The sequence below is a fragment of the Nannospalax galili genome, unplaced genomic scaffold (assembly GCF_000622305.1).
Source record: "Nannospalax galili isolate Female #2095 unplaced genomic scaffold, S.galili_v1.0 scaffold158, whole genome shotgun sequence".
NCBI lineage: Eukaryota > Metazoa > Chordata > Mammalia > Rodentia > Spalacidae > Nannospalax > Nannospalax galili.
This window is the reverse complement of record NW_008345290.1, coordinates 10,184,770-10,205,237: the sequence shown is the minus strand read 5'-3', so window position 1 is coordinate 10,205,237 and position 20,468 is coordinate 10,184,770. Positions and strand designations below refer to the sequence as shown.

At 47.6% G+C, this 20,468-nt stretch overlaps 1 protein-coding gene across 4 annotated transcripts in view; it reads left to right on the top strand.

Annotated features, from left to right (window-relative positions):
* The window catches only part of Nod1 (nucleotide binding oligomerization domain containing 1), a 54,442-nt gene that overhangs the window by 25,233 nt on the left and 8,741 nt on the right, over positions 1-20,468 (top strand). The window contains exons 2-10 of one of the 4 annotated variants that reach the window (XM_008841540.3): positions 685-774; positions 3,065-3,322; positions 4,560-4,734; positions 8,207-10,031; positions 13,235-13,318; positions 14,395-14,478; positions 15,177-15,260; positions 17,635-17,718; positions 18,520-18,603. In XM_008841540.3, coding sequence (XP_008839762.1) covers positions 3,122-3,322; positions 4,560-4,734; positions 8,207-10,031; positions 13,235-13,318; positions 14,395-14,478; positions 15,177-15,260; positions 17,635-17,718; positions 18,520-18,603 — 2,621 coding nt within the window. In that variant the 5' untranslated portion in view covers positions 685-774; positions 3,065-3,121. Of the gene's footprint in view, positions 1-667; positions 775-3,002; positions 3,323-4,559; positions 4,735-8,186; positions 10,032-13,234; positions 13,319-14,394; positions 14,479-15,176; positions 15,261-17,634; positions 17,719-18,519; positions 18,604-20,468 lie in introns of those variants that run through there. The other 3 variants (XM_017800232.2, XM_029567534.1, XM_017800233.2) reach the window with 3 other exon arrangements.

Here is a 20,468-nt window from a genome sequence, read left to right as displayed (position 1 = left end):
TTTTTTTTTTTTTTTTTTTGAGACAGGGTCTCCCTGTAGCACCAGCTGACCCGATACTTGCTATGTAGACCTGGCTGGCCTCGATCTCACAGAGATCTGCCTGGTTCTGCCTCCCAAATGCTGGGACTGAAGGCCTGTGCCACCACACCCAGCATATGCTAGAATTTTTAAGTCTCAAAGCAAAAGTTAAAGTACAGGTGGGACCTCAGTCATGGAAACAGGACACTCAGTGCCAGACAACTGACATTTGGAAGACACTGCCCTGAAAGAAGATGCAGAGAATACTGAGATTCAGCAACCATATTCAGTCATTCACCATTCAGTCTAATAGCATGTAACATTTATTTATTGTATACATGTGTGTATGTGTGTATATCTGTGTGTTTACTCACAAATGTGGAGGTTGACAGCAGGAGTCTCTCTCAATTGCTGTTCACCTCATTTTTTTTTGAGATACGGTCTCCTACTAAAACTAAGGCTTGCCCATTCAGCTAGGCCTGCTAGCCAGGAGGCCCCCAGGCCTGTGGTCCCCCTCCTCAGTGCTAGGATTATAGGCTCTTGGTACTGGGCCTGTTGTTTTAAGTGGGTGTTAGAGGACACAGCCAGCACTTTACCAGCTCCCCATCACCTTCCAGTAGCACTTAAAAACAAAAAGAACCCAAAAAAGTTTTGTTGATTTTGCAGATTCCAGGAAGAAAAAAAGAAAAAAGGAAAGAAGAATGCTGTGTTGGAATATTTCAACTTTCTTCAAAGGATGACACTGTGGATCCCAAGGTAGGTCACAGGCTGGTTCACACTGACTAGATGAACATACTTTTAATAGAGCAGTAACTAACCATTTTCATCCTAGAATTTCCCTTTGGTAAAGGTTTCTCGCTGTTTGTGACAGACAGCATTGTATTGTCACTTACTTAATTGTTCAGGTTGTAAAAGGAAATTTATTGTGTGGCCTACCTGCAAGACTCTATGGAGATATAGCTGTTTGACAGGTCAAAAAAGAAAATACCAGATTATCACAGTAGAAATTTATATGTGAGTTGCTGGGAGGAAGGGGATAAGACCCACTAGACTTGACTGTTAACAGGTATGAATCACAAAACAAATTATTAACATGATAGTGATCAGAGGCTGTGAAAAAAATGTTTAGTTCAACAACAAAATGCTGTTTTAAACTGTCTCTCTGAAATGTATGGACTTTCCTACCAGGACAAGGGACAAAATAGGTAGTTCAAGGCTTTTCTAGGTCTAAGATTTCATTCATTCTGCACACACCAGGATGACCAAAGAAGCAGATAAAGGTTCTTAGTATTTTTTTTTCCCTTTCCTGTTTTCTTTGCATTACAGGAAAGCAAATTAATATAATTTGGGGGTAGCTTTGATGTATCCAAGTTATTTTTTCCCTACTTGTATTGTAATAGTCAAATAAGCTAGCTCAAGTTCTGTTCCTGCCAGACAAGAAGTTCAGCGAATGCAGGAAGTCCTGGTCACCTAGCAATGGCCATTTCTCTTCCTTCCTCCCCAAGGCATTAGTATGGGACAGGGTTTGCTGAAGGTGTGAAGACGGTGGCGATGGGCAGTCTATGGTTCAGCCCAGAAGGATCAACAATGGCTAAGACACCTCTGTCCTCAGGTTCTTGGTCCTGGATACCATTGGGGAGACCTCCTCCCAGCTGTCTCTCCTCAGACCTCTTTCCCACCAACCCCTCTGTTTCCAACTCTGAGCTTGCCATGCTCCTCCTTTGGAGGGACCATAGCACACATTTTCATCTCTATGACAGTCAAGGTTTCAGGCACATTGTTGCTTTAAAAAAAAAACAATGGGAAGTTTTGCTGATAAAAAGAGTTAACTGCATCTGGTCATCTATCCTGGTTTGATGGTTAATCTAAACTGTCCACTTGATTGAATTGAAAAGTGTCTAGGGGATGAGTACAGTACAGCTCTCGGTGTGTCTCTAAGGGTGTTTCCCCAGATTAACCAAGTGGGGAAGACCCACACTGAATGTGGGCCACACAATACAGAATAAAAGGGGAAAGAGGAAGTCAGCTAGCTGGGGGGAAGGGAGCTGTCTCTGGCTCCTTCCTTCCTCTCCATCCTCCCTCCCATCCTTTTTCCCCCTCTTTCTCCTTCCTGGTCTCCATGAGGAAAATCAGTTGCTGTTCTCTGCCGTGCCTTTCCCACCATGATGGTCAAAAACTATGAGACAAAATAAATCTTTCTTCCCTATCCTAGTTTGGTTTCTGTTGCTATGACCAAATACAATTTAGGGGAGGAAAGGTTTATATTTCCAGGCAACAAGCTATCATCAAGGGAAGGCGGGACAGAGGCAGAAACCATCAAGGAATGTTGCTTAGCAGCTTGTTCCTGGTGGCTTGCTCAGCTACCTTTTCTTTCTTTCTTTCTTTCTTTCTTTCTTTCTTTCTTTCTTTCTTTCTTTCTTTCTTTCTTTCTTTTTTTGTCTTTTTGAGACAGTGTCTCTCTGTAGCCCCAGCTGGCCTGGAACTCACTATGTAGACCAGGCTGTAGACCAGGCTGTAGACCAGGCTGGCCTCCCTGCTTCTGCCTCCCGAGTGCTGGGATTAAAGGCGTGTGCCACCAGGCCCAGTGGCCTAGGGATGGTACCACCCACAGTGGACTGGGCCCTCTATAGCAATTAGCAATCAAAAAAAGTACCTCACAGATATGTCTACAGGTCAATCTACTTGAGGAAGTTCAATTGAGGTTCCGTCTTCCCAGGTATGTCAAGTTGACAACCAACATTCCCTTAAAATTGTTTCTCTCAAGTTTTGTCGCTAGAGCAGAAAACCTGACTAATACACTTAGTGCAAAATCACACCAAAAAAATCATATTATGATTGTTATTGTTGTTTAGTGCATCCCAGATAAAAGTTTGAGAATGACCTCCCTGTGGGAGGCAGAGAAACCCAGGGACCAAATGGGAGATGAGAGAGAGAGAATCTTTCAGTGACTTTTGCTTTGCTGACAATGTCCTTTATCTCTTCAGGGACTATGATGAAAGACAGGGGCCCAGAGGGTGGCCCTGAATCCTGATTGTCTCTCTGCCAGGGAGACATCTGTGGTCAAAGATGACTTTGAGGAAAGTAGCTGCTGGTTACTTTAACTATGGCAAATCAGAGACCTCATGATATGGAAGTCATCCCATCAGGTTGTCATTTCCACATTAAACTGTTGAAGATCAACAGGGAACATCTGGTCACGCACATCTGTAACACTCAGTGTCTGCTGGACAACTTGCTAAAGAATGGCTACTTCTCAGCCGAAGATGCAGAGATTGTGTGTGCTTGCCCCACCCAGCCTGACAAGGTACAGTAAGGAACACTGGTGCTGACAGTTGACCTGGGTGGATGGCAGTGGTTCCTCCCTACTGACCTTTGCAAAGAGCTTGAGGAAATTTAGTAGATTGGGCCACATTTCACACTGAAATCTTTGTGGGGGGTTGTTTCTGTTTTGTTTTTTTTTCATCCCCCTGCCTCAGCTTCTGTAGTATAAGATAACTGGTAGGCACTCATACTGGGGTCTTGGTAGAATATAAATGCTCAAATTACAAGCTTGCTGCTCAAGCAGTTCACTTCTGTGTGAAGCCTTCTGTGCTGTGCGTACTGATCCCCAAGTAAATTTTAAGTGTGCTTTAATTGAGTAGGTGACATACATTCAGTGCCTCTATACCCCAAGAACACTCACAACAGGCTAAGACTCGGGAAGAGTCACCTACAACGCCAGATTTAGGAGGGACTGCTTTCCAAGGTGGATCTCCATTGAAGATTTTTCTATGCTCCACTGTAGGAAGTCTAACAGCTTTTAGCTCCACCTAAGCTTGGGGATGTCTTCTGAAAAGTAGAACGGGCCTTAAGTCCCTGTTTAGAGGAATAACAGAGGCTGTGAGTGATTCCTCATCAGCTTCTAGGGGAAGCCCCATAGCAAGCTGGTGTGCTTTGGTCTCTCTTAATTTTTTTTTTCTTTTTTGGCTTTTTGAGACAGGGTCTGCCTCTGTAGTTCAGGCTGGGCTGAAACTCTCAATCCTCTTGTCTTAGTCCCCTGAGCGCTAGGATTACAGGTATATGCCACCATGCTCAGCTCTTGATTATTTTCCCCGCATTTTTAATAAAAAGGTCCATTTGAACATATGATTTGTATGGGAGTCTGTTGCCCTCCTGCAAAGTGGCCCAGCTGCCCTATTCCTCCTGCCCCAGGAATGACTTCCTTCTCAGCACACTTGTCCCTAAGCGGCAGTGGTGTGAGGTTAGGAGGAAAAGGCCAAGAGAAGTCCCTAACTGGTGGACTCTACTGTGTCTGGCTTGTTTTTTGGTTCATGGCTGCATCCTGGCCTCTTATTGCCACAGGGTTTAGTTTTTGCTAAAGAGGCTCATTTTGCAGATTCTAAGCCCCCAGCATTTGACTCTTATACTAGCTGTTCACGTGGCCAACCTGCTGTTACTGTACTCGTAGTTGGGAGCCCTGGGCTGGGCACACTCTGGGGTCTTTCTGGCAGGAAGAGGTGCCTCATACCAGCTCATGCCCTTAATGCTTGCACCACCCCTAGGTCCGAAAAATTCTGGACCTTGTGCAGAGCAAAGGCGAGGAGGTGTCCGAGTTCTTCCTTTATGTGCTCCAGCAACTCGAGGATGCTTATGTGGATCTCAAGCCATGGCTATCAGAGATCGGCTTCTCCCCTTCCCAGCTCATTCAGAGCAAAACTATCATCAACACTGACCCAGGTAGGAGTCAGCCAAGGAGTACGGCGGGTATGGGCACAAGGCAAAGTCCAGAAATGCTGTAACACCATGGCCCAGGTGGGCATAAAAGTATCACCAGTGAAGCCAGACTGGCCAGCCCTGCCTTGGCTGTGCCTCTCAATGCAAGCCCCAGTGTTTTAGTTTTAGAAAGGAAGGGCTGGTCCCTGGCACCAGAGCTCTAGGGACTGCACTTGAACTGACCACTTGTAACTTGTTTGCTTTTGTGTGTGTGTGTGTATGTGTGTGTGTGTGTTTTGGTTCTGGAGAAGGAACCCAGGGCCTCATGTATGCTAGGTAAGGCCCCAGCACTGGTTTATATAAGGGCCTTAGGAATTGTGGGAACAGCCTCTGTTCTCAACACTTGCTCATGGTTGAACAGATTTGACTCTGTATGTTTTTGTTTTAAAAGATCTTTACAGAAGAGCTAGGAATGTAGCTCAGTGGTTAAAACATTTGTCTAAAATGCATGAGACCCTGGCTTCAGCCTCCAATACATAAATAATAAATAAATACCTTCCAGCAAAACTTTTTCAGGTTTGATTTTAGGCAAAGTATTCTTCAGTCACCCAGGTGCCCATTTGTATTTCCAAAATTAGTGGACCTATTAGTTGACTGACTGCTTAGCTGCATAGTCTGTGACACACCCATTTTGTGCCAAAGCACTGTGATGGATGCTGGGGACACAGTGGTGAATGGAACTAGACTAGTGTTCTTTTTTGAGGGTTCAGAGTCTAGGGTGAGGTGACCAAGACAGCAGCTGCATAAGATGCCAGTGACCAAGGCAGAGTCTGCTCTGGGAGAGGGTCCTCTTTCCCTGATCTTACTCTTTGTGACAGCTGTTGACAACATGTCAAGGCCCCATGCTCCAATTTCCAAAGACTTTAGTTTGGCTTGATGTTTTAGTCACTTTGTATTGCTGTGACAAAATGCTTCAGAAAAGCAACTTAAAGAAGAGAAATTGGGGGGCTGGAGAGATGGCTCAGTGGTTAAGAGCACTGGATGTTCTTGCAGAAGACCCAGGTTTGAATCCCAGCACCCACATAGTGGCTAACAACCATCCATAGCTCCAATTCCAGAGGATCCAATGCCCTCTTCTGTCCTCCATGGGCATTGCACGACACAGGTACACTTGCATACATGCATGCAATGCATGCATACACATAAAAGAAAAAGAAAAATTTGTTTTGTTTCATGGTTTTAGTCCATGGTTGACTGGCTCCATGGTTGCATGGCTGGCTGAAACACCATGGTGGAAGTGCATGGTGGAGAACCAATGCTCACTTCCTGGCAGCCAGGAAACGGCGAGTGCCAGCAAGAGCCAGCAAGGAAGTAGGGCAAGATGTGCTGTTCAAAGGCATGCCCCAGGAACCCACCTCCACCAATGAGGCCCCACCTCCTAGTTTTTAACTACCTCCCAATAATGTCATCAGATTATGAACCTGTCAGTGGCTTTATCATTGATGAGATGAGAGCCTTCAGCCATCACCTCCCCAAAGCTGTCTACTACACGTTTAATAGTAGCCTTCAGGGGCATTTCAGATTCAAGACATGACAGCTTGGGAACAAAGGGAAAGGACCTTCCCAGAGAGGCAGGCAAATGTTTAGGAATAAGCCCAACCAGCAAGGTCAAGGCTGAGCCTGCTGCTGTCTCCCCAGCAGGTACTGTTGTGCTCAGCCAGCCTCTTGCTCTCATTGCTGCTTCCTGCCTGTCTCATTTCTTTCTCTTTGGTGAGATGGGGTACAGAACATTCCCATGGCGAGTAGTTCCAAAAGACATCTCACCCAGTCAGCTCCTTAGTCAGCCACACTAGCTGTTAGAGTGAAATTTACTCTATAAGAAGCTACATACACAGCTAATACATATTGTATGGTTCCAGAAAAAGTGAAGTTATAGAGAAAGAAAGCTCACTAGCAGTTGCTAATTTGGGGGTTAGGGCAGAGCAGTGGCTCCAGAAAACTTTGGGAGGATAATGGAGATGTTCTAGGATGTTCTTAATACTATTTACTAAATTTTGTAAATTTACTAAAAAGTAATTGACTAGTATATAACACAATGAGTAAATTTTTGAATATAAGATATGCTTCAAAAAAGTAATAACAATACAATTCACTTTAAACTTAAAAATATTTTATTTATTATTTTTATTGTATGTATATAAGTGTATTACCTACAAGTATGTAAGTGCACCTGTGTCCTGCAGTGCTCATGGAGGTCAGAAGACAGCATCAGATCCCCTGAAACTGGAGTTAGAGACAGTGTTGTTAGCCGCCATGTGGGTGCTATGACCCAAGCCTGGGTCCTCTGCAAGAGCAGTCAGTGCTCCCAACCCGAGCCATCTCTCCAGTCCCCACTTTAAACTTTTTTGAGTGGAGGTAGGGGGTTGATGGTTTTTTTCTTTGAGACAGAGTCTATATAGCACAGCCTGACCTTGAACTCTCAGTTCTACTGCCTCAGCCTTCCAAGTACAGGGATTACAAGAGTGTATCATCACACCCAGTCCTCTTTATGAATTTCAAACATTTGAATTGGACTAAGTTTATGGGAAAAGTTATAGATAAATATAGACTGTGCATATGCATATACGATTTTTGCTAATTGAATAAAGTTAAAAAAATTATTTTAAAGGACTATAAGAAACACTTTCCATGTGGTGTTAAGTCCTGTGTTTATCACTCAGATTTGCTAGGAGCATGGTATCCAGAGGAATATGTTATGGTATCTCCGCCCTCTGTAGGCAGCTCTAGACTCACCCTTTGGCTTACAGGAATATCTATGACCCAAGCTGCTCAACCTGGAAGCAGAGCAGTGTGTTGTGTTTCAACTCAGCAGATGTAGCTGTGATGTTTGAGGTCAGGCACAGCTCCTTTGTAAATCATATTAAGGTCCAGCCTTGTGTTTTGTATCCATAAGTTTTGGCATCCAGTTTTGTGAAACTGTTGTTCAAGAACAGTATTATAAACCAAAGAAAAGTTGGGGTAATTTCTTCTTTTACAAAACTTTTAGTGTAGACTGACTATTTAAACAGGACTGTGTGCTGGGATTCAGCAGATTGTCAAGTAACCCTCAAATATGAGGGTCTTCCATCTGTCTAGAGTTCAATGATAACTTTGTACAGAGAAACAAGGGAGGCCTGTCTCAGACACTTGACTTGTGGAAGGCTGCTGTCTCCAGCTGGCTAAAATTGAAGTCAAGCAGACCGAGAAAAGCCCTGGACCTTCAAGCTCTGGAACACTGGGTCTTTGAGGGTCCTTGGGGATCCTGTTTGAGGAGTGTGTGACTTGGCTCAGAGTCTGGGCTGTTTGTTGTTGTTGTTTGTTTTGCTGTGTAATTGCCTGTCTTTCTGAGACCTCCCTGTTTGATACAGTTTCTACCTTCTCCCTCCTTTTCCCCTGGCTTCCTCCCTCCCCTTCTCTCTCCTCACCTGGTTGTTGAGACTGTCCCTCCCTCCTCCAGTGAGCAGGTACACCCAGAAGCTGCGACACCAACTAGGCTGCAACTCCAAGTTCATGCTGTGCTATGCCCAGAAGGAGGAGCTGCTGCTGGAGGAGACCTACATGGACACACTCATGGAGCTGGTGGGCTTCAACAATGAGAGCCTGGGCAGTCTAAGCGGCCTGGCTTGCCTGCTGGACCACAGCTCCGGGATCCTCAACGAGCATGGCGAGACGGTGTTTGTGTTTGGAGATGCTGGGGTGGGCAAATCTATGCTGTTGCAGCGGCTGCAGAGCCTCTGGGCGTCGGGCAGACTGGCCACCGGAGTCAAGTTCTTCTTCCACTTCCGCTGCCGCATGTTCAGCTGCTTCAAGGACAGCGACATGCTATGTCTGCAGGATCTGCTTTTCAAGCACTTCTGCTATCCAGAGCAGGACCCCGAGGAGGTGTTCTCCTTTCTGCTGCGCTTCCCGCACACGGCACTATTCACCTTCGATGGCCTGGACGAGCTGCACTCGGACTTCGACCTGAGCCGCGTGCCGGACAGCTGCTGTCCCTGGGAACCTGCGCACCCACTGGTCCTGCTGGCCAGCCTGCTCAGCGGGAGGCTGCTCAAGGGCTCCAGCAAGCTGCTCACGGCCCGCACGGGGGTGGAGGTCCCGCGCCAGCTCCTGCGCAAGAAGGTGCTGCTTAGGGGCTTCTCGCCGGGTCACTTGCGCGCCTACGCCCGCAGGATGTTCCCGGACCGTGCGGTGCAGCAGCACCTGCTGGAGCAGCTGGAAGCCAACCCCAACCTCTGCAGCCTGTGCGCCGTGCCGCTCTTCTGCTGGATCATCTTCCGCTGCTTCCAGCACTTCCACACCGCCTTCGACGGCTCCTCGCAGCTGCCTGACTGCGCAGTGACCCTGACCGATGTGTTCCTGCTGGTCACCGAGGTGCATCTGAACAGGACGCAGCCCAGTAGCCTGGTGCAGCGCAACACGCGCAGCCCGGCGGAGACCCTGCAAGCAGGCTGGCGTACACTGCGTGCGCTTGGCCAGGTGGCACACCGAGGCACAGACAGGAGCCTCTTTGTGTTCAGCCAGGAGGAGGTGCAGGCTTCTGAGCTGCAGGAGGGGGATCTGCAGCTAGGCTTCCTGCGAGCCCTGCCTGAGCTGGGCCCTGAGGGGGGACAGCAGTCGTATGAGTTTTTCCACCTCACACTCCAGGCCTTCTTCACTGCCTTCTTCTTGGTGGCAGATGACAGAGTGGGCACCCGAGAGTTGCTGAGGTTCTTTCAGGAGTGGACGCCTCCTTGGAAGGCCACAGGCACGTCCTGCTATCCTTCCTTCCTGTCCTTCCAGTGCTTGGCGGGCAGCAGGAGGCCGGGCCTGGAGCCCTTCAGGAACAAAGACCACTTCCAGTTCACCAACCTCTTCCTCTGCGGGCTGCTGGCCAAAGCCAGACAGAAACTCCTGCGGCAGCTGGTGCCCAAGGCCACCCTGAGGAGGAAGCGCAAGGCACTGTGGGCACATCTGTTCGCCAGCCTGCGCTCCTACCTGAAGAGCCTGCCCCGGGTTCAGTCTGGGGGTTTCAGCCAAGTACATGCCATGCCTACCTTCCTGTGGATGCTGCGCTGCATCTATGAAACCCAGAGCCAGAAGGTGGGGCGGTTGGCAGCCAGGGGCATCAGTGCTGACTACCTCAAGTTGGCCTTCTGCAACGCCTGCTCAGCCGACTGCAGCGCCCTGTCCTTTGTCCTGCACCACTTCCACCGGAGGCTGGCCCTGGACCTCGACAACAACAACCTCAATGACTACGGGGTGCGAGAACTGCAGCCTTGCTTCAGCCGCCTCACGGTTATCAGGTGAGACAATGGGCACCTTAGCATTGAGCAGGTAGGGCAGGCTCAGGGCTCCAGGACTGGCAGTGTGGGTCAGGATTGTTGGTTGGTGGTTACCCAAGGACTGGGGACTGCTGGTCTTGCTATGGCTGGGTCTTCTGATCCAACAGTGGTGTTTCTGAAGGGTTCCAGGCCATGCCTGCTGCCCCACAAGCCAGGTGGACCAGCTCAGCTCCAGTGTTCTTGAAGGAGCTGCTTAACCTCTTGGAACCACTGGAGAAAGAGCTGCCCTATTCCAGCCATTAGTCAGATTTACAGAAAGCAGAGCCGGGAGTTGCAACTGAAACCTGGCTTAATGCTTTTTTCCCTGTAAGACAGAGGCTGCTATTGCCTCTGTTTTGGCAAATAGGAAGCAGAGGCTCAGAGAAGTTAGAGGCTCCACGCCCCACAGTTGAGATGTGGTGGGGCCAAAATTCCAAGACCTGCCCTTGAAGTTTAGCCTGAGGCTATTGTCCATGCTGGGTCTTGGCTTACTTTATTTTGTAGGACAGGCAGACTGAGCTAGTCAGCTTTGCTTCCCATAACTAAACTGGCAGCTTGCCCACCTCAAGATGGCTTTCCTGTTTGATGGTAGGAACCAGAATCCAGTCTACTAGTTCCTTTGTTAGCTTTTTCTTTGTGAAACAAACCTGCAGGCCTTAAATCCACCGCGGCTTGGCACATGCATTTCCGGAGAGCACTGGAGAGTGGGAGCTTCTCAGGCTGTTAACTGGAATAGAAACTATGTGGGGACTTGGGGTGTAGGAAGCTGAAAAACTGCCCAGCCCGGGAACCCAAAGCCAGCATCTGCCCTGTGCTGTTAGCCCGTGACTCTCCCTGGTGGTCTCCACTCAACATTCCCCACTGCCTGCCCTGTAAGAGGGAGCTCTTCAGCAGAGTATGGTCCTGTCCTGCCCTGCTGTCCTCCACACCAGCAAAAGAAAAGGCAGTTTACAGGAAAGCAGGGCTTATGAACCACCATAAGGAAGTATTCCAAGTTTCCTGAGCACATCAACTAGGATTAATTACAACAGAGAGTTTGAGAAAAGATAAAGTCTTGGAGTCCAACCTATGTTATTATCGCTCTAAGGAGCCAAGTATAGGGTAGGCAATTAAAGACTGGTGTGTGGTGTCTCAATGATCAGAGCCCAGGCTCTTTAGCCTTACTACCTGGGGTCTACTTTCTGACCCAAGACAGGTACCCAAGCTTCAGCCAACAACTCAGTATTCTAGCCAACAGGAGACAAAGAAAGTCATATTTTATTCTTTTATTTTACATATTTTTTCAGCATCCAGTATTTTGTTTTGTTTTCAAGACAGGGTCTTCCTATAGCCCCAGATGGCCTGAAACTTAGTATGTAGACCAGGCTGACCTGGATCTCATAGAGATCTTCCTGCCTCTGCCTCCTGAGTGCTGGGATTAAAGGCCTGTGCCACCACGCCTGATAGTACTGGGTTTTGAACTGGGGATATACTTGCCACACAAGCACTCTTCATGAGGCCACACCCCAAGAGCAAATCCTATTCTTTTGAAGAGATATTGCCAGTGATACCTCTTCTTGGAATTTATTGGGCAGAACTTAATTGCATATACCAAGCTGAAGAAGGGGAAGGGAGGGTAGGGATTCTGTTGCTAAGAAAGCACAGATCTTGGAAGCACTTGCCATGCTGGGATGGCAGGGCAACATATACACGCTGTGCAAGCACCCAGCCTGCTGTTCTCAGGGAAGGGTCTGGGGGTCTGGCCTTATCCTTTTTTGTTTGCTTGAGATAGGGTCTCACTGTGTAGCCCACTTGGCCTGCAACTTGATATATAGTTAAGGCTAGCCTCAAAGTCACAGAGATCCACTTGCCTCTGCCTCTGCCTCAAGAGTGCTGGGATAAAAGATGTAAGCTACTGCATCCAGCTTTGATCTTATCCTTTTGATGTGGCCTGATTATAACGCTTTTACCTGTTCACCTTTTATTTGTTACAGAAGTCGGCTTGTTAGGTCAAATTCAGCCCATGACTTGTGCTTGTAAATAAAGTTTTATTGGAGCACAGTCACACCTGTTCTCCAGGAAGCAGTGTGGCTGCTTTACACTGTGGAGTTGAACAGTTGTGCTTAGGGCCTGCAGAACCTGTAGCATTTGGCAGCTGGGCTTTGTAAAAAGTCTGCTGCCCCCCTATTCTGTCCCCGCACTGGGCCCTGCTCTTGCCTTGTCCCTGAGGCTCTTTCTCTCTCAGCCTTGAGAGAGACTCAAGGTCAAGGTAGCTTGTTACAGAAATTGCTCAATGAAAGAGAGAGAGAGAGAGAGAGAGAGAGAGAGAGAGGGAAAGGGAGAGAGGGAGGGAGGGAGGGAGGGAGGGAAAGAGGAAGAAAGAGCAAACATGAGGGGAAGGAAGGAGAGAGGAACAGAAAGAGAAAGGGGAAGAAAAAGAAGGCTGGGGATAGCACAGGGTCACTGCGCTTGCCTAGCATGCTGCAGGCCCTGGGTTCTATCCCCAGCACTACCAATAAATAAATAAAAATCACATGTTGGCCATGACAAGCTAGTGCAGAGACTTTCTAGAGAAACTCCAGTGTGTGGCTGGCCCTTGACCTTCAGATTAGCCACAATCCCAGAGCTCCTGTTTTCCTGTCCTCTCACCCCAACCCCACCCCCATCCCCACCCACTCCACTTGCATTAGGAGGAGGAGGGAGAGAATGTTGCTGCCCAGACCCACCATTTCCCAGCCAGCCTTTGGTTTCTCTTCCCACTTTCCCACCCAGCTGCTGGGGTTTGGCCCATGTACTTCTATAGAATAGCTTATGTTTGAGGCAGGAAATTAATAGTGGGGATTGGTCTGTATTTTGTAGGACCTCTTATGTCCTGGTCCTACTCCTGAGAAGGCAGGATGTTTCTTCTCCTAGTGACAGTGATCACATTTCAGCCCTCACTGTGTGGTGAGGCCATTGAGAGTCCTGCCCAAATTCAGACGCTGAAGGTGGCTGGCTGCGTGTGTCCTTCTTGGCCTCTTGTGGCACCTCTACTTCGGGACTGGGCTGCAGCCTTGCTGTTGACCCGGACCAGAAGGTTAGGCTCTTTGGACTGTCTTTCTGACACCAGGGCAACTCCAGGGCATGTAGGCAGTTGGATCCTCAGGCTGAGTGCTCTGGAAGATGCACTGCCCTGATTGGCAGTTTTCTTTGCTGTTCTGTTTCAGACTCAGCGTTAACCAGATCACTGACACAGGAGTGAAGGTGCTGTGTGATGAGCTGACCAAGTACAAAATTGTGACATTTCTGGGGTATGACTTGCTTAAGAACACTGGGTGGGCCAACTACTTTGCCAGATTGCTGAGCTGCAGGAAATTGCCATCCACATGGCCAGAAACCATGGCCAATGCTGGTAGAAGGCTTAGCCATCTTCTAGCCTCAACCTCCCATGTGCTGAGATTATAGGCCTGTGATACCATGGCCTGTTCTGGGTTCTGTTCTGGGCTCATCCAGTAGCCAAGTATTTGAGCCAGTCACAAAGGCTCGTGGAATCCCATCTTCCTTGTAAAGCTGGGACCTAATGTAGGCAAGCAAGTTTGGAGGATACAAAGAGAGATCCATGTTCCGTAGATGTTAAAATACCTGCTATGAGGGTGGAGCTTGCATCTGGACCCTGGGGCCAAGGCGAGAGCATGTATGTTGTTGTAGCAGTGACACAGAGAAAGGGGTCATAGGCAGCACCTCTCCTCAAATACAAAGAATGTCACAGAAAAGTATATGAATATTCAAACTAAGCAAGGAGAGTAAAGACCACATAGGTCCAAGTAAGTTGCCAAAACAATTACAAACAGCTTCGTGTTTGAGGAGTTGAGGCAAGGGATTGTGGGCCCCACAGCCACTGCTGACACTGTCACTGCAACAGTTGCTCAGCACCCCTGGGCCTCAGTTGTGCTCACTGCAGGACAAGGACAGATCCGTAGAAGGTCCTAGAGGCCTCTCTGCATGCATGGTAAGTGGAGAAGAGCCCTGACTGCTTTTCTGGCCTTATTCTTGAATTGGAACAGAATAAAGCTGTTAGAATGTGGGTGCCAAGGTTTAAGGCTCAGAGAGCCTAAATCTACATCGTCAGCATTTACCAAGCACTGTGTGAGCCTGGGCTGCACATGATGCCACATGCTCCTCATGATGGGAGAAGATATGATTGTCACAGAAAGAGACCAATTGAAGCAGGGTAGTGGGGAGCCAGCTGCAAAGCCAGGCTGATGTAGGGCTTAAGCTCTTTCAACCCAGACATTGGAAATCAGAGGGTAGCATATACTCCTATAGAGGGGGACACTCACATGACACCAGGACTCACAAAGTCCCCTGGCTGTGTTTTCTCTCCAAGTTTATACAACAACCAGATTACAGATATTGGAGCCAGGTATGTCGCCCAAATCCTGGATGAATGCAGAGGCCTCACACACATTAAGTAAGTAAGTGGTCGGGGCAACAACTCCTTAGAACCTTTTCTCTTCCTATCTCTGGGTCTCATTGTCAGTTATTAAGAGAATCAGTGTCACCATAAAGAGGTCTCATCCTAAAGCTTCTGACAGCCCCATGGCTATACTGGTCCCTCTGGCCAAGTATGCTCACCCTGAGGAGGAATTATGACCCAACCTGGGGCTTGGACTGTGAAAAAACCACCAATTAGTGTGTGGGGGAAGTTAGCACTTTAATCTCATTAATTAATTAGAAAGACAGGTTGTATCTATTACCCTTTCTGGAATGCCAGAGGATCTTTTTCCCAAGGGAGCTTGATCATTGGCATTGTCGTAGACATGCCTTGCAATGAGCGATGGATCATCTGGTCCTTCTGGCAATGGAAATATTCACCTTGACCTTTGGCAGTGAATATGGGCACTCTCCAGCCCACTGAAGTGAGTGATAGCCCTGAGATCACTTAGAGAACCCCACAGAGGGTTCCCGTGGCTGACCACCTGTGGAGATCACAGGCCATCTCCTGAGGAGGACACTGACTGTTTGTCTTCAGGTTGTGGGTCTTTCCCTTGACAGGAGGCCTGGAACATGGCCACGTGTGTCAGTATGGGAGGGCTCTGCACTGGGAAGGAAGGTGGCCCGTGGTAGAGCCCCCCTATACAGACTGACTATGTGTATGTCTCTCTGCAGACTGGGAAAAAACAGAATAACAAGTGAGGGTGCGAAGTGCCTGGCCCTGGCTGTAAAGAACAGCACCTCCATCATTGATATTGGGTGAGTATAAGGGATTACCCATGCAGGGTGCATACAAGCTGCTATGTATTGGGGCACCAGTTGCTTCTTTGCATACCAACGTGACAGAGGGACTATGGGGTTGGCAGCAGAGACATCTTAGTTGCTTCTGGGCAGAAGATGGTGTGGGAGGTCCCAGAAGCAATTACCATGGAGACTGCACAGATCTAAGTCATCCAGAAGTTCCTGTCACAGTACCAGCTACTGGAGGAACCATGCTGGCTCTGTGTGCTGGCTGCTGCCAGAGACTGTCCTTTTACTATGTCCTCTGGGTAGCTTTGCTGTTCTTCCATTAAAAAATGTTTTATTATTTTTATTTTATGTGTATAACTATTTTGCCTGAATGTAAGTATAACCATGTCGTGCAGTGCCTACAGATGTCAGAAGTGGGCCTTGGATCCCCTGGAACTGGAGTTACAGATGGTTGTTAGCCACCATGTGGGTGCTGGTAATCAAACTCAGCTCTTCTGCAAGAACTGCCAGCATCCTTAACAGCTGAGCCATCTCTCCAGTCCCTTTCTTCAATTTTGTGTGTGTGTGTGTGTGTGTCTTTTTGAGACAGAGTTTCCTTGTAGTTCCAACTGTCCTGGAACTCACTAAGTAGGCCAGGCTGGCCTTGAACTCACAGAAATCCACCAGCCTCTACCTCGTGAGTGCCGGGATTAAAGACACGGCAGGGCGTGCGCCACCGTGCTCTGCCTTTCTTCCATTCTTTAAAGTCATGGTAAAAACACACAATATCAAATCAACCACCCTAACCATGTTTAACTGTGCAGTTCACTAGTACAAAGTGCATTCATATAAGGCTGACACCATCTTTTTCCAAAGCTCTTTTCATCTTCCAAAACAGACTCTGCACACATCGAGCACTGGCTTCCCACCCTCCCTCCCCATCTCAGAGACTCAGTACTGTCCATCTCTAGGCATCCAAACCTCTTGAAAGTGCATCACACAACTCTTGTTTTTTTTGTGATGGCTTATTTCATTTAACATAACACCGTCAAGGTTTGTTCCTATTGTCACATGTCAGAGTTCCCTTCCTTTTGCAGACCGTCCACATATACACCTTGTTTTGCTCATTGGTTCCTCTGTCATTGTCCTGCTGAGCTTTATGTTTTAGCTGTGTGAACACTACTGATGAGCGTGGTGCACAGACATCCCTGTAAGGTCCTGTTGGTACTTCCCACTGGGGTTGCCTGATGGTGTTACTTCTATTTTTGGTTTCTTTTTAAATTTTTAAAAATTTATTATTTATTTTTATATGTATGAATATTTTGCCTGCATGTATGTAAGTGTTCCATTTATAGAGTTCAACCTACGTAGACAGAATTTTATCCCTCATTTCTTACTCAGTCTCACGTCGTGAATAATCTGCCACTTTATTAAAAATTTGGTGCCATTCAATTGTAGTATAAACATTTTCTCAGCAAAATACTAAAATTGGGGCCTCATAGGCCATACCTGGAAGCAGCCTACTGGGACCAGCACCTCACCAAGGAGGCCAGGTTCTGTTGTGTGGTGGCTGGGCAGATTGCTCTGCTACCTATAGATAGCAGTCCCTCATCCTCCTGGGAATAGATGGCCCTTTTTCCAGGTCAGCCACTCTTCTAAGTTCATCACATCTGAACTTCCAAAATCTTTACTACCACTCTGAAAAGAAGATCCTTGTCATGCCATTTTAGGAGACTGATGCCCAAGATGCAACAAGACTGCCTAAGGTTCACAGGCAGTGGGCGGCAGAGCCAGGGTACAGCCTTTCATCATGCCCACTGTGTTAGCTGATCTGGGATGGTTTGCCCTGGGGAAGGGAAGTCAGTTTCACTGTCCTAACCCTCTGCAGAGCTTGCAGCAGCCTGCAGGGCTTGGCTTGGCAACATCCTCTCACATACAAGAAAAGTTGGTGTGGTTTCAGCCATACTTTTTAGCCTTTGGCTTCCAGGAAGACCAACAGCATCTGTAGGAGTGGCCCCCTTCATTGCCCTCAGTGGATCCAGGATGGGAGTCCTGCTCCTGACCACAGGCCAGGGCAGCCTGGTAGATTTCTTCCAGGGTGGTCTTGGCCTGAGGCTCTGATACTAGAGCCTTCTCAAAGTTCAGAGAGAGACTAGTCTCAAATCGTGGGCCTTGTTGGTCCTCTTCTGTGCTCAGTTTCCACTGCCTTTCTCCTTTCACATGTCTCTACCTGGAAATCCAGGGCAAGCCACTGTTCAGTAACCAGTGTGAGGCTGGGCTTGAGGCCACTTCTCCAGGAGTCACCTGTCAAGTGTGAACCATGCTGGGGCCACTGACAGAAACAGAGGGATGTGTATGTGTCTGTGTTGGGAGCTCACAGTCCCTGTCTTACCTGTGCCCTCAGGATGTGGGGCAATCAAATTGGAGATGAAGGTGCAAAGGCCTTCGCAGAGGCACTAAGAGACCACTCCAGCTTGACCAACCTCAGGTAATATGTCTTCTGAGATATGGGTCCCAGGGGCCTAGGGAGGAACTGCTGAGAGGGGTTGACTGGCTTTGCTTGTGGGGGTGGGACTGATTGGCAGGTGCCTTTCTTTCTGAAGTTTTTTCCTGGTGGGTATGAGGTGTGTATGAGGTACATTATTCTCAAGTGCTTGACTCAGAGACCAGCACCCAGATCAAGAACTGGGATACTTACAGCCCTTCAGTCATCTCTATGTGCCCGCTTGGGGGTTGGGGAGGAATTCCCAAGCCCAAGTAAACCTAAAGGGACATGGGCCAGCAAATTCCTGTGCCTTCTTTCTCAGAATGATGCTGGGACAGAGGGTACCCTTCCTTTCTGTAAACAGCCCTTCTTTGGGCTTCTAGCCTGGTACCAGTACCTTAAGGTCTCTTGGGCTCTACCATGCAACGAGAGTCCAAGACTGTAAAAAGAGAGACTTTTTCAGGTCTTATCATAGGCTCCTGAAACTCTGAACACCCTCATATAAGCCTGGAATAGTCAACTTTTAGAGCACAAGGCCTCCTTGGCCTTCACCTTGTATGTAAAAACCCGAGTTCTGCCTTGTTTCCCCACCTGGTCTTTCCAGAAGCAGTCTCATGCCTGTTCCCACATTCTGGGCAACAAAGCCTGGGCATCTGCTGATGGGTCCAGTGCCTCTACTTCCTGCTGCAGGCTGCCCTGGCAGGTGCTGTATCTAGATGAAGCTTCCCGGATAACTGAGTGTTGAAGCTAAGGCCAAACGTGGATGTGGCTATAGTAATCCAGCCCTGATGTTTTCTTTCCTAGTCTTGCATTCAACGGCATCTCCCCAGAGGGAGGGAAGAGTCTTGCAAGGGCCCTGCAGCAGAACACCACCCTGACAATATTCTGGTAACATTGCAAGTCATTTCCAAGGGTTGGGTCTGGTCATGATTCCCAGGATTACACACAGCCTAGAATCTTAACTGAAAAGGTGCTCCTCCGTTGAAAAGCTGAATTAAATCCTCCCCCAGAGAAGAAAGCAGTTTCCAGAAGCTCGGGAATAGAAGGATGATACAGACCCAGAAATTATGGGTAAAGGCCTTATCTGTCTTTGCCACCTTGGCTTAGGTGAACCAGCAGGCTGGCCATTTAAGCTGCCATAGGTCCCTTCAGAACACCCTAACCCAGGTCCAGCTTTCATGCCCCCTTCCCACTCTCACACTGCCATTCTGCCTGTGGCTACCTCTTGTCATGTGTATGCATTAGGATTTGGCCTCTGATGCCCCATCTCACTTGTCACCAGGCACCATAGCCCCTGTCTGCACTTACTAAGAGGTTGTTGTCTCTCCATGATGCTTTTGCCTCCCCTCCTTTTTAGAGGGTCATTTAATCTTCATTTTTCCTTATTTCATGGTTTATTTTCTTGTCAGTATTATAAATTCCTCACAGTAAACAAGTTGCATTATTTCCCACTTTATCATCCATTTGCAGCCCAGTGCTCACTGGGTCTTGATAACACAGTGTTAGTTACTTTTCTTGTTGCTGTGACAAAATGCCTGACAAAAGAGACTTAGGAGGAAAGAGCTTATTTTGACTCACAGTCTGAAGGCCATGAGGCGGGAAGCATGGTAACAGGAACATGAGCCAGCTGGTTGCATGCATCCACAGCCGGGATGCAGAGGGATGAATGCTGGTGCTCAGCTTACTTTCTCCTTTCCATTCAGTCTGGGAGCCTAACCCTCGGGATAGTGCTGTCTACATTTAGGGTGAGTCTTCTGAACTTGATTAACCCAGTCTAGAAATTCCCTATAGATACGCTCAGTTTACCCAAGTGATTCTAGATCCCGTCTAGCTGACAATGAATATTAAATATCACGCATAGCTACTGAAGTATCATTTCATGCCCAATGTCGGAGAGCATACTTATAGTCCTAACATTCTGAAAGCTGGGGTGGAGGATTGCAAGTTTCAGGCCAGCCTGGCCTACGTAGGGAGACCCAATAATGAGAAAAAGTCATCTTTTGAGAGCTTTGATACTAGATCTGTCAGCTAGTCAATGTAACTTTATTCTTTCCCTTCAAAAATTTTAATATTTCGGGGGCTGGAGAGATGACTCAGTGGTTAAGAGCACTGGTTGCTCCTGAAGAGGACCCAGGTTTGCTTCCTAACACCCACATGGCAGCTAACAACCATCAGTAACTCCAGTTCCAGGGGATCCAATGCTCTCTTCTGACCTCCATGGGGAATGTGAGACATGGGTGCACTTGTACACATGCAGGCAGTACATTCATACACATCAAATAAAAAAATAAAATATTTTTTAAAAGAAAAATATTACAAACTAAAAACTATAATACGATTAGGGTTCATACACATAAAATAAAAATAATTTTTTAATTTAATATTTTGAAGATAGCGTTTTTAGAAAAAATGTACAAAAGAAAGTCTGAACAGTAGAAAATGAAAGTATTTCTCTCATGTTTTCCAAATATTATTGTTCCTTTCTAGCCTTTTTATATATTCAAATACATAACAAAATAGAAGCACATTTGGCCACTACCTACCTATTAATATAACCATTAACTACATATATTGTACATATTTGAGGTGCCCTGTCTTGCCAGGGTCTCTGTCTCCACACTGATGACATATTTGTTGCTTGGGGCTGGCCAATGCCCTGGGGGGCATTCCTGCTTCTCCTTGTAAGATGTCAGGAGCACCCCAAATTGTGATGGTCAAAAAGGTGTCCCTCCAGACACTGTGTCCATACACAG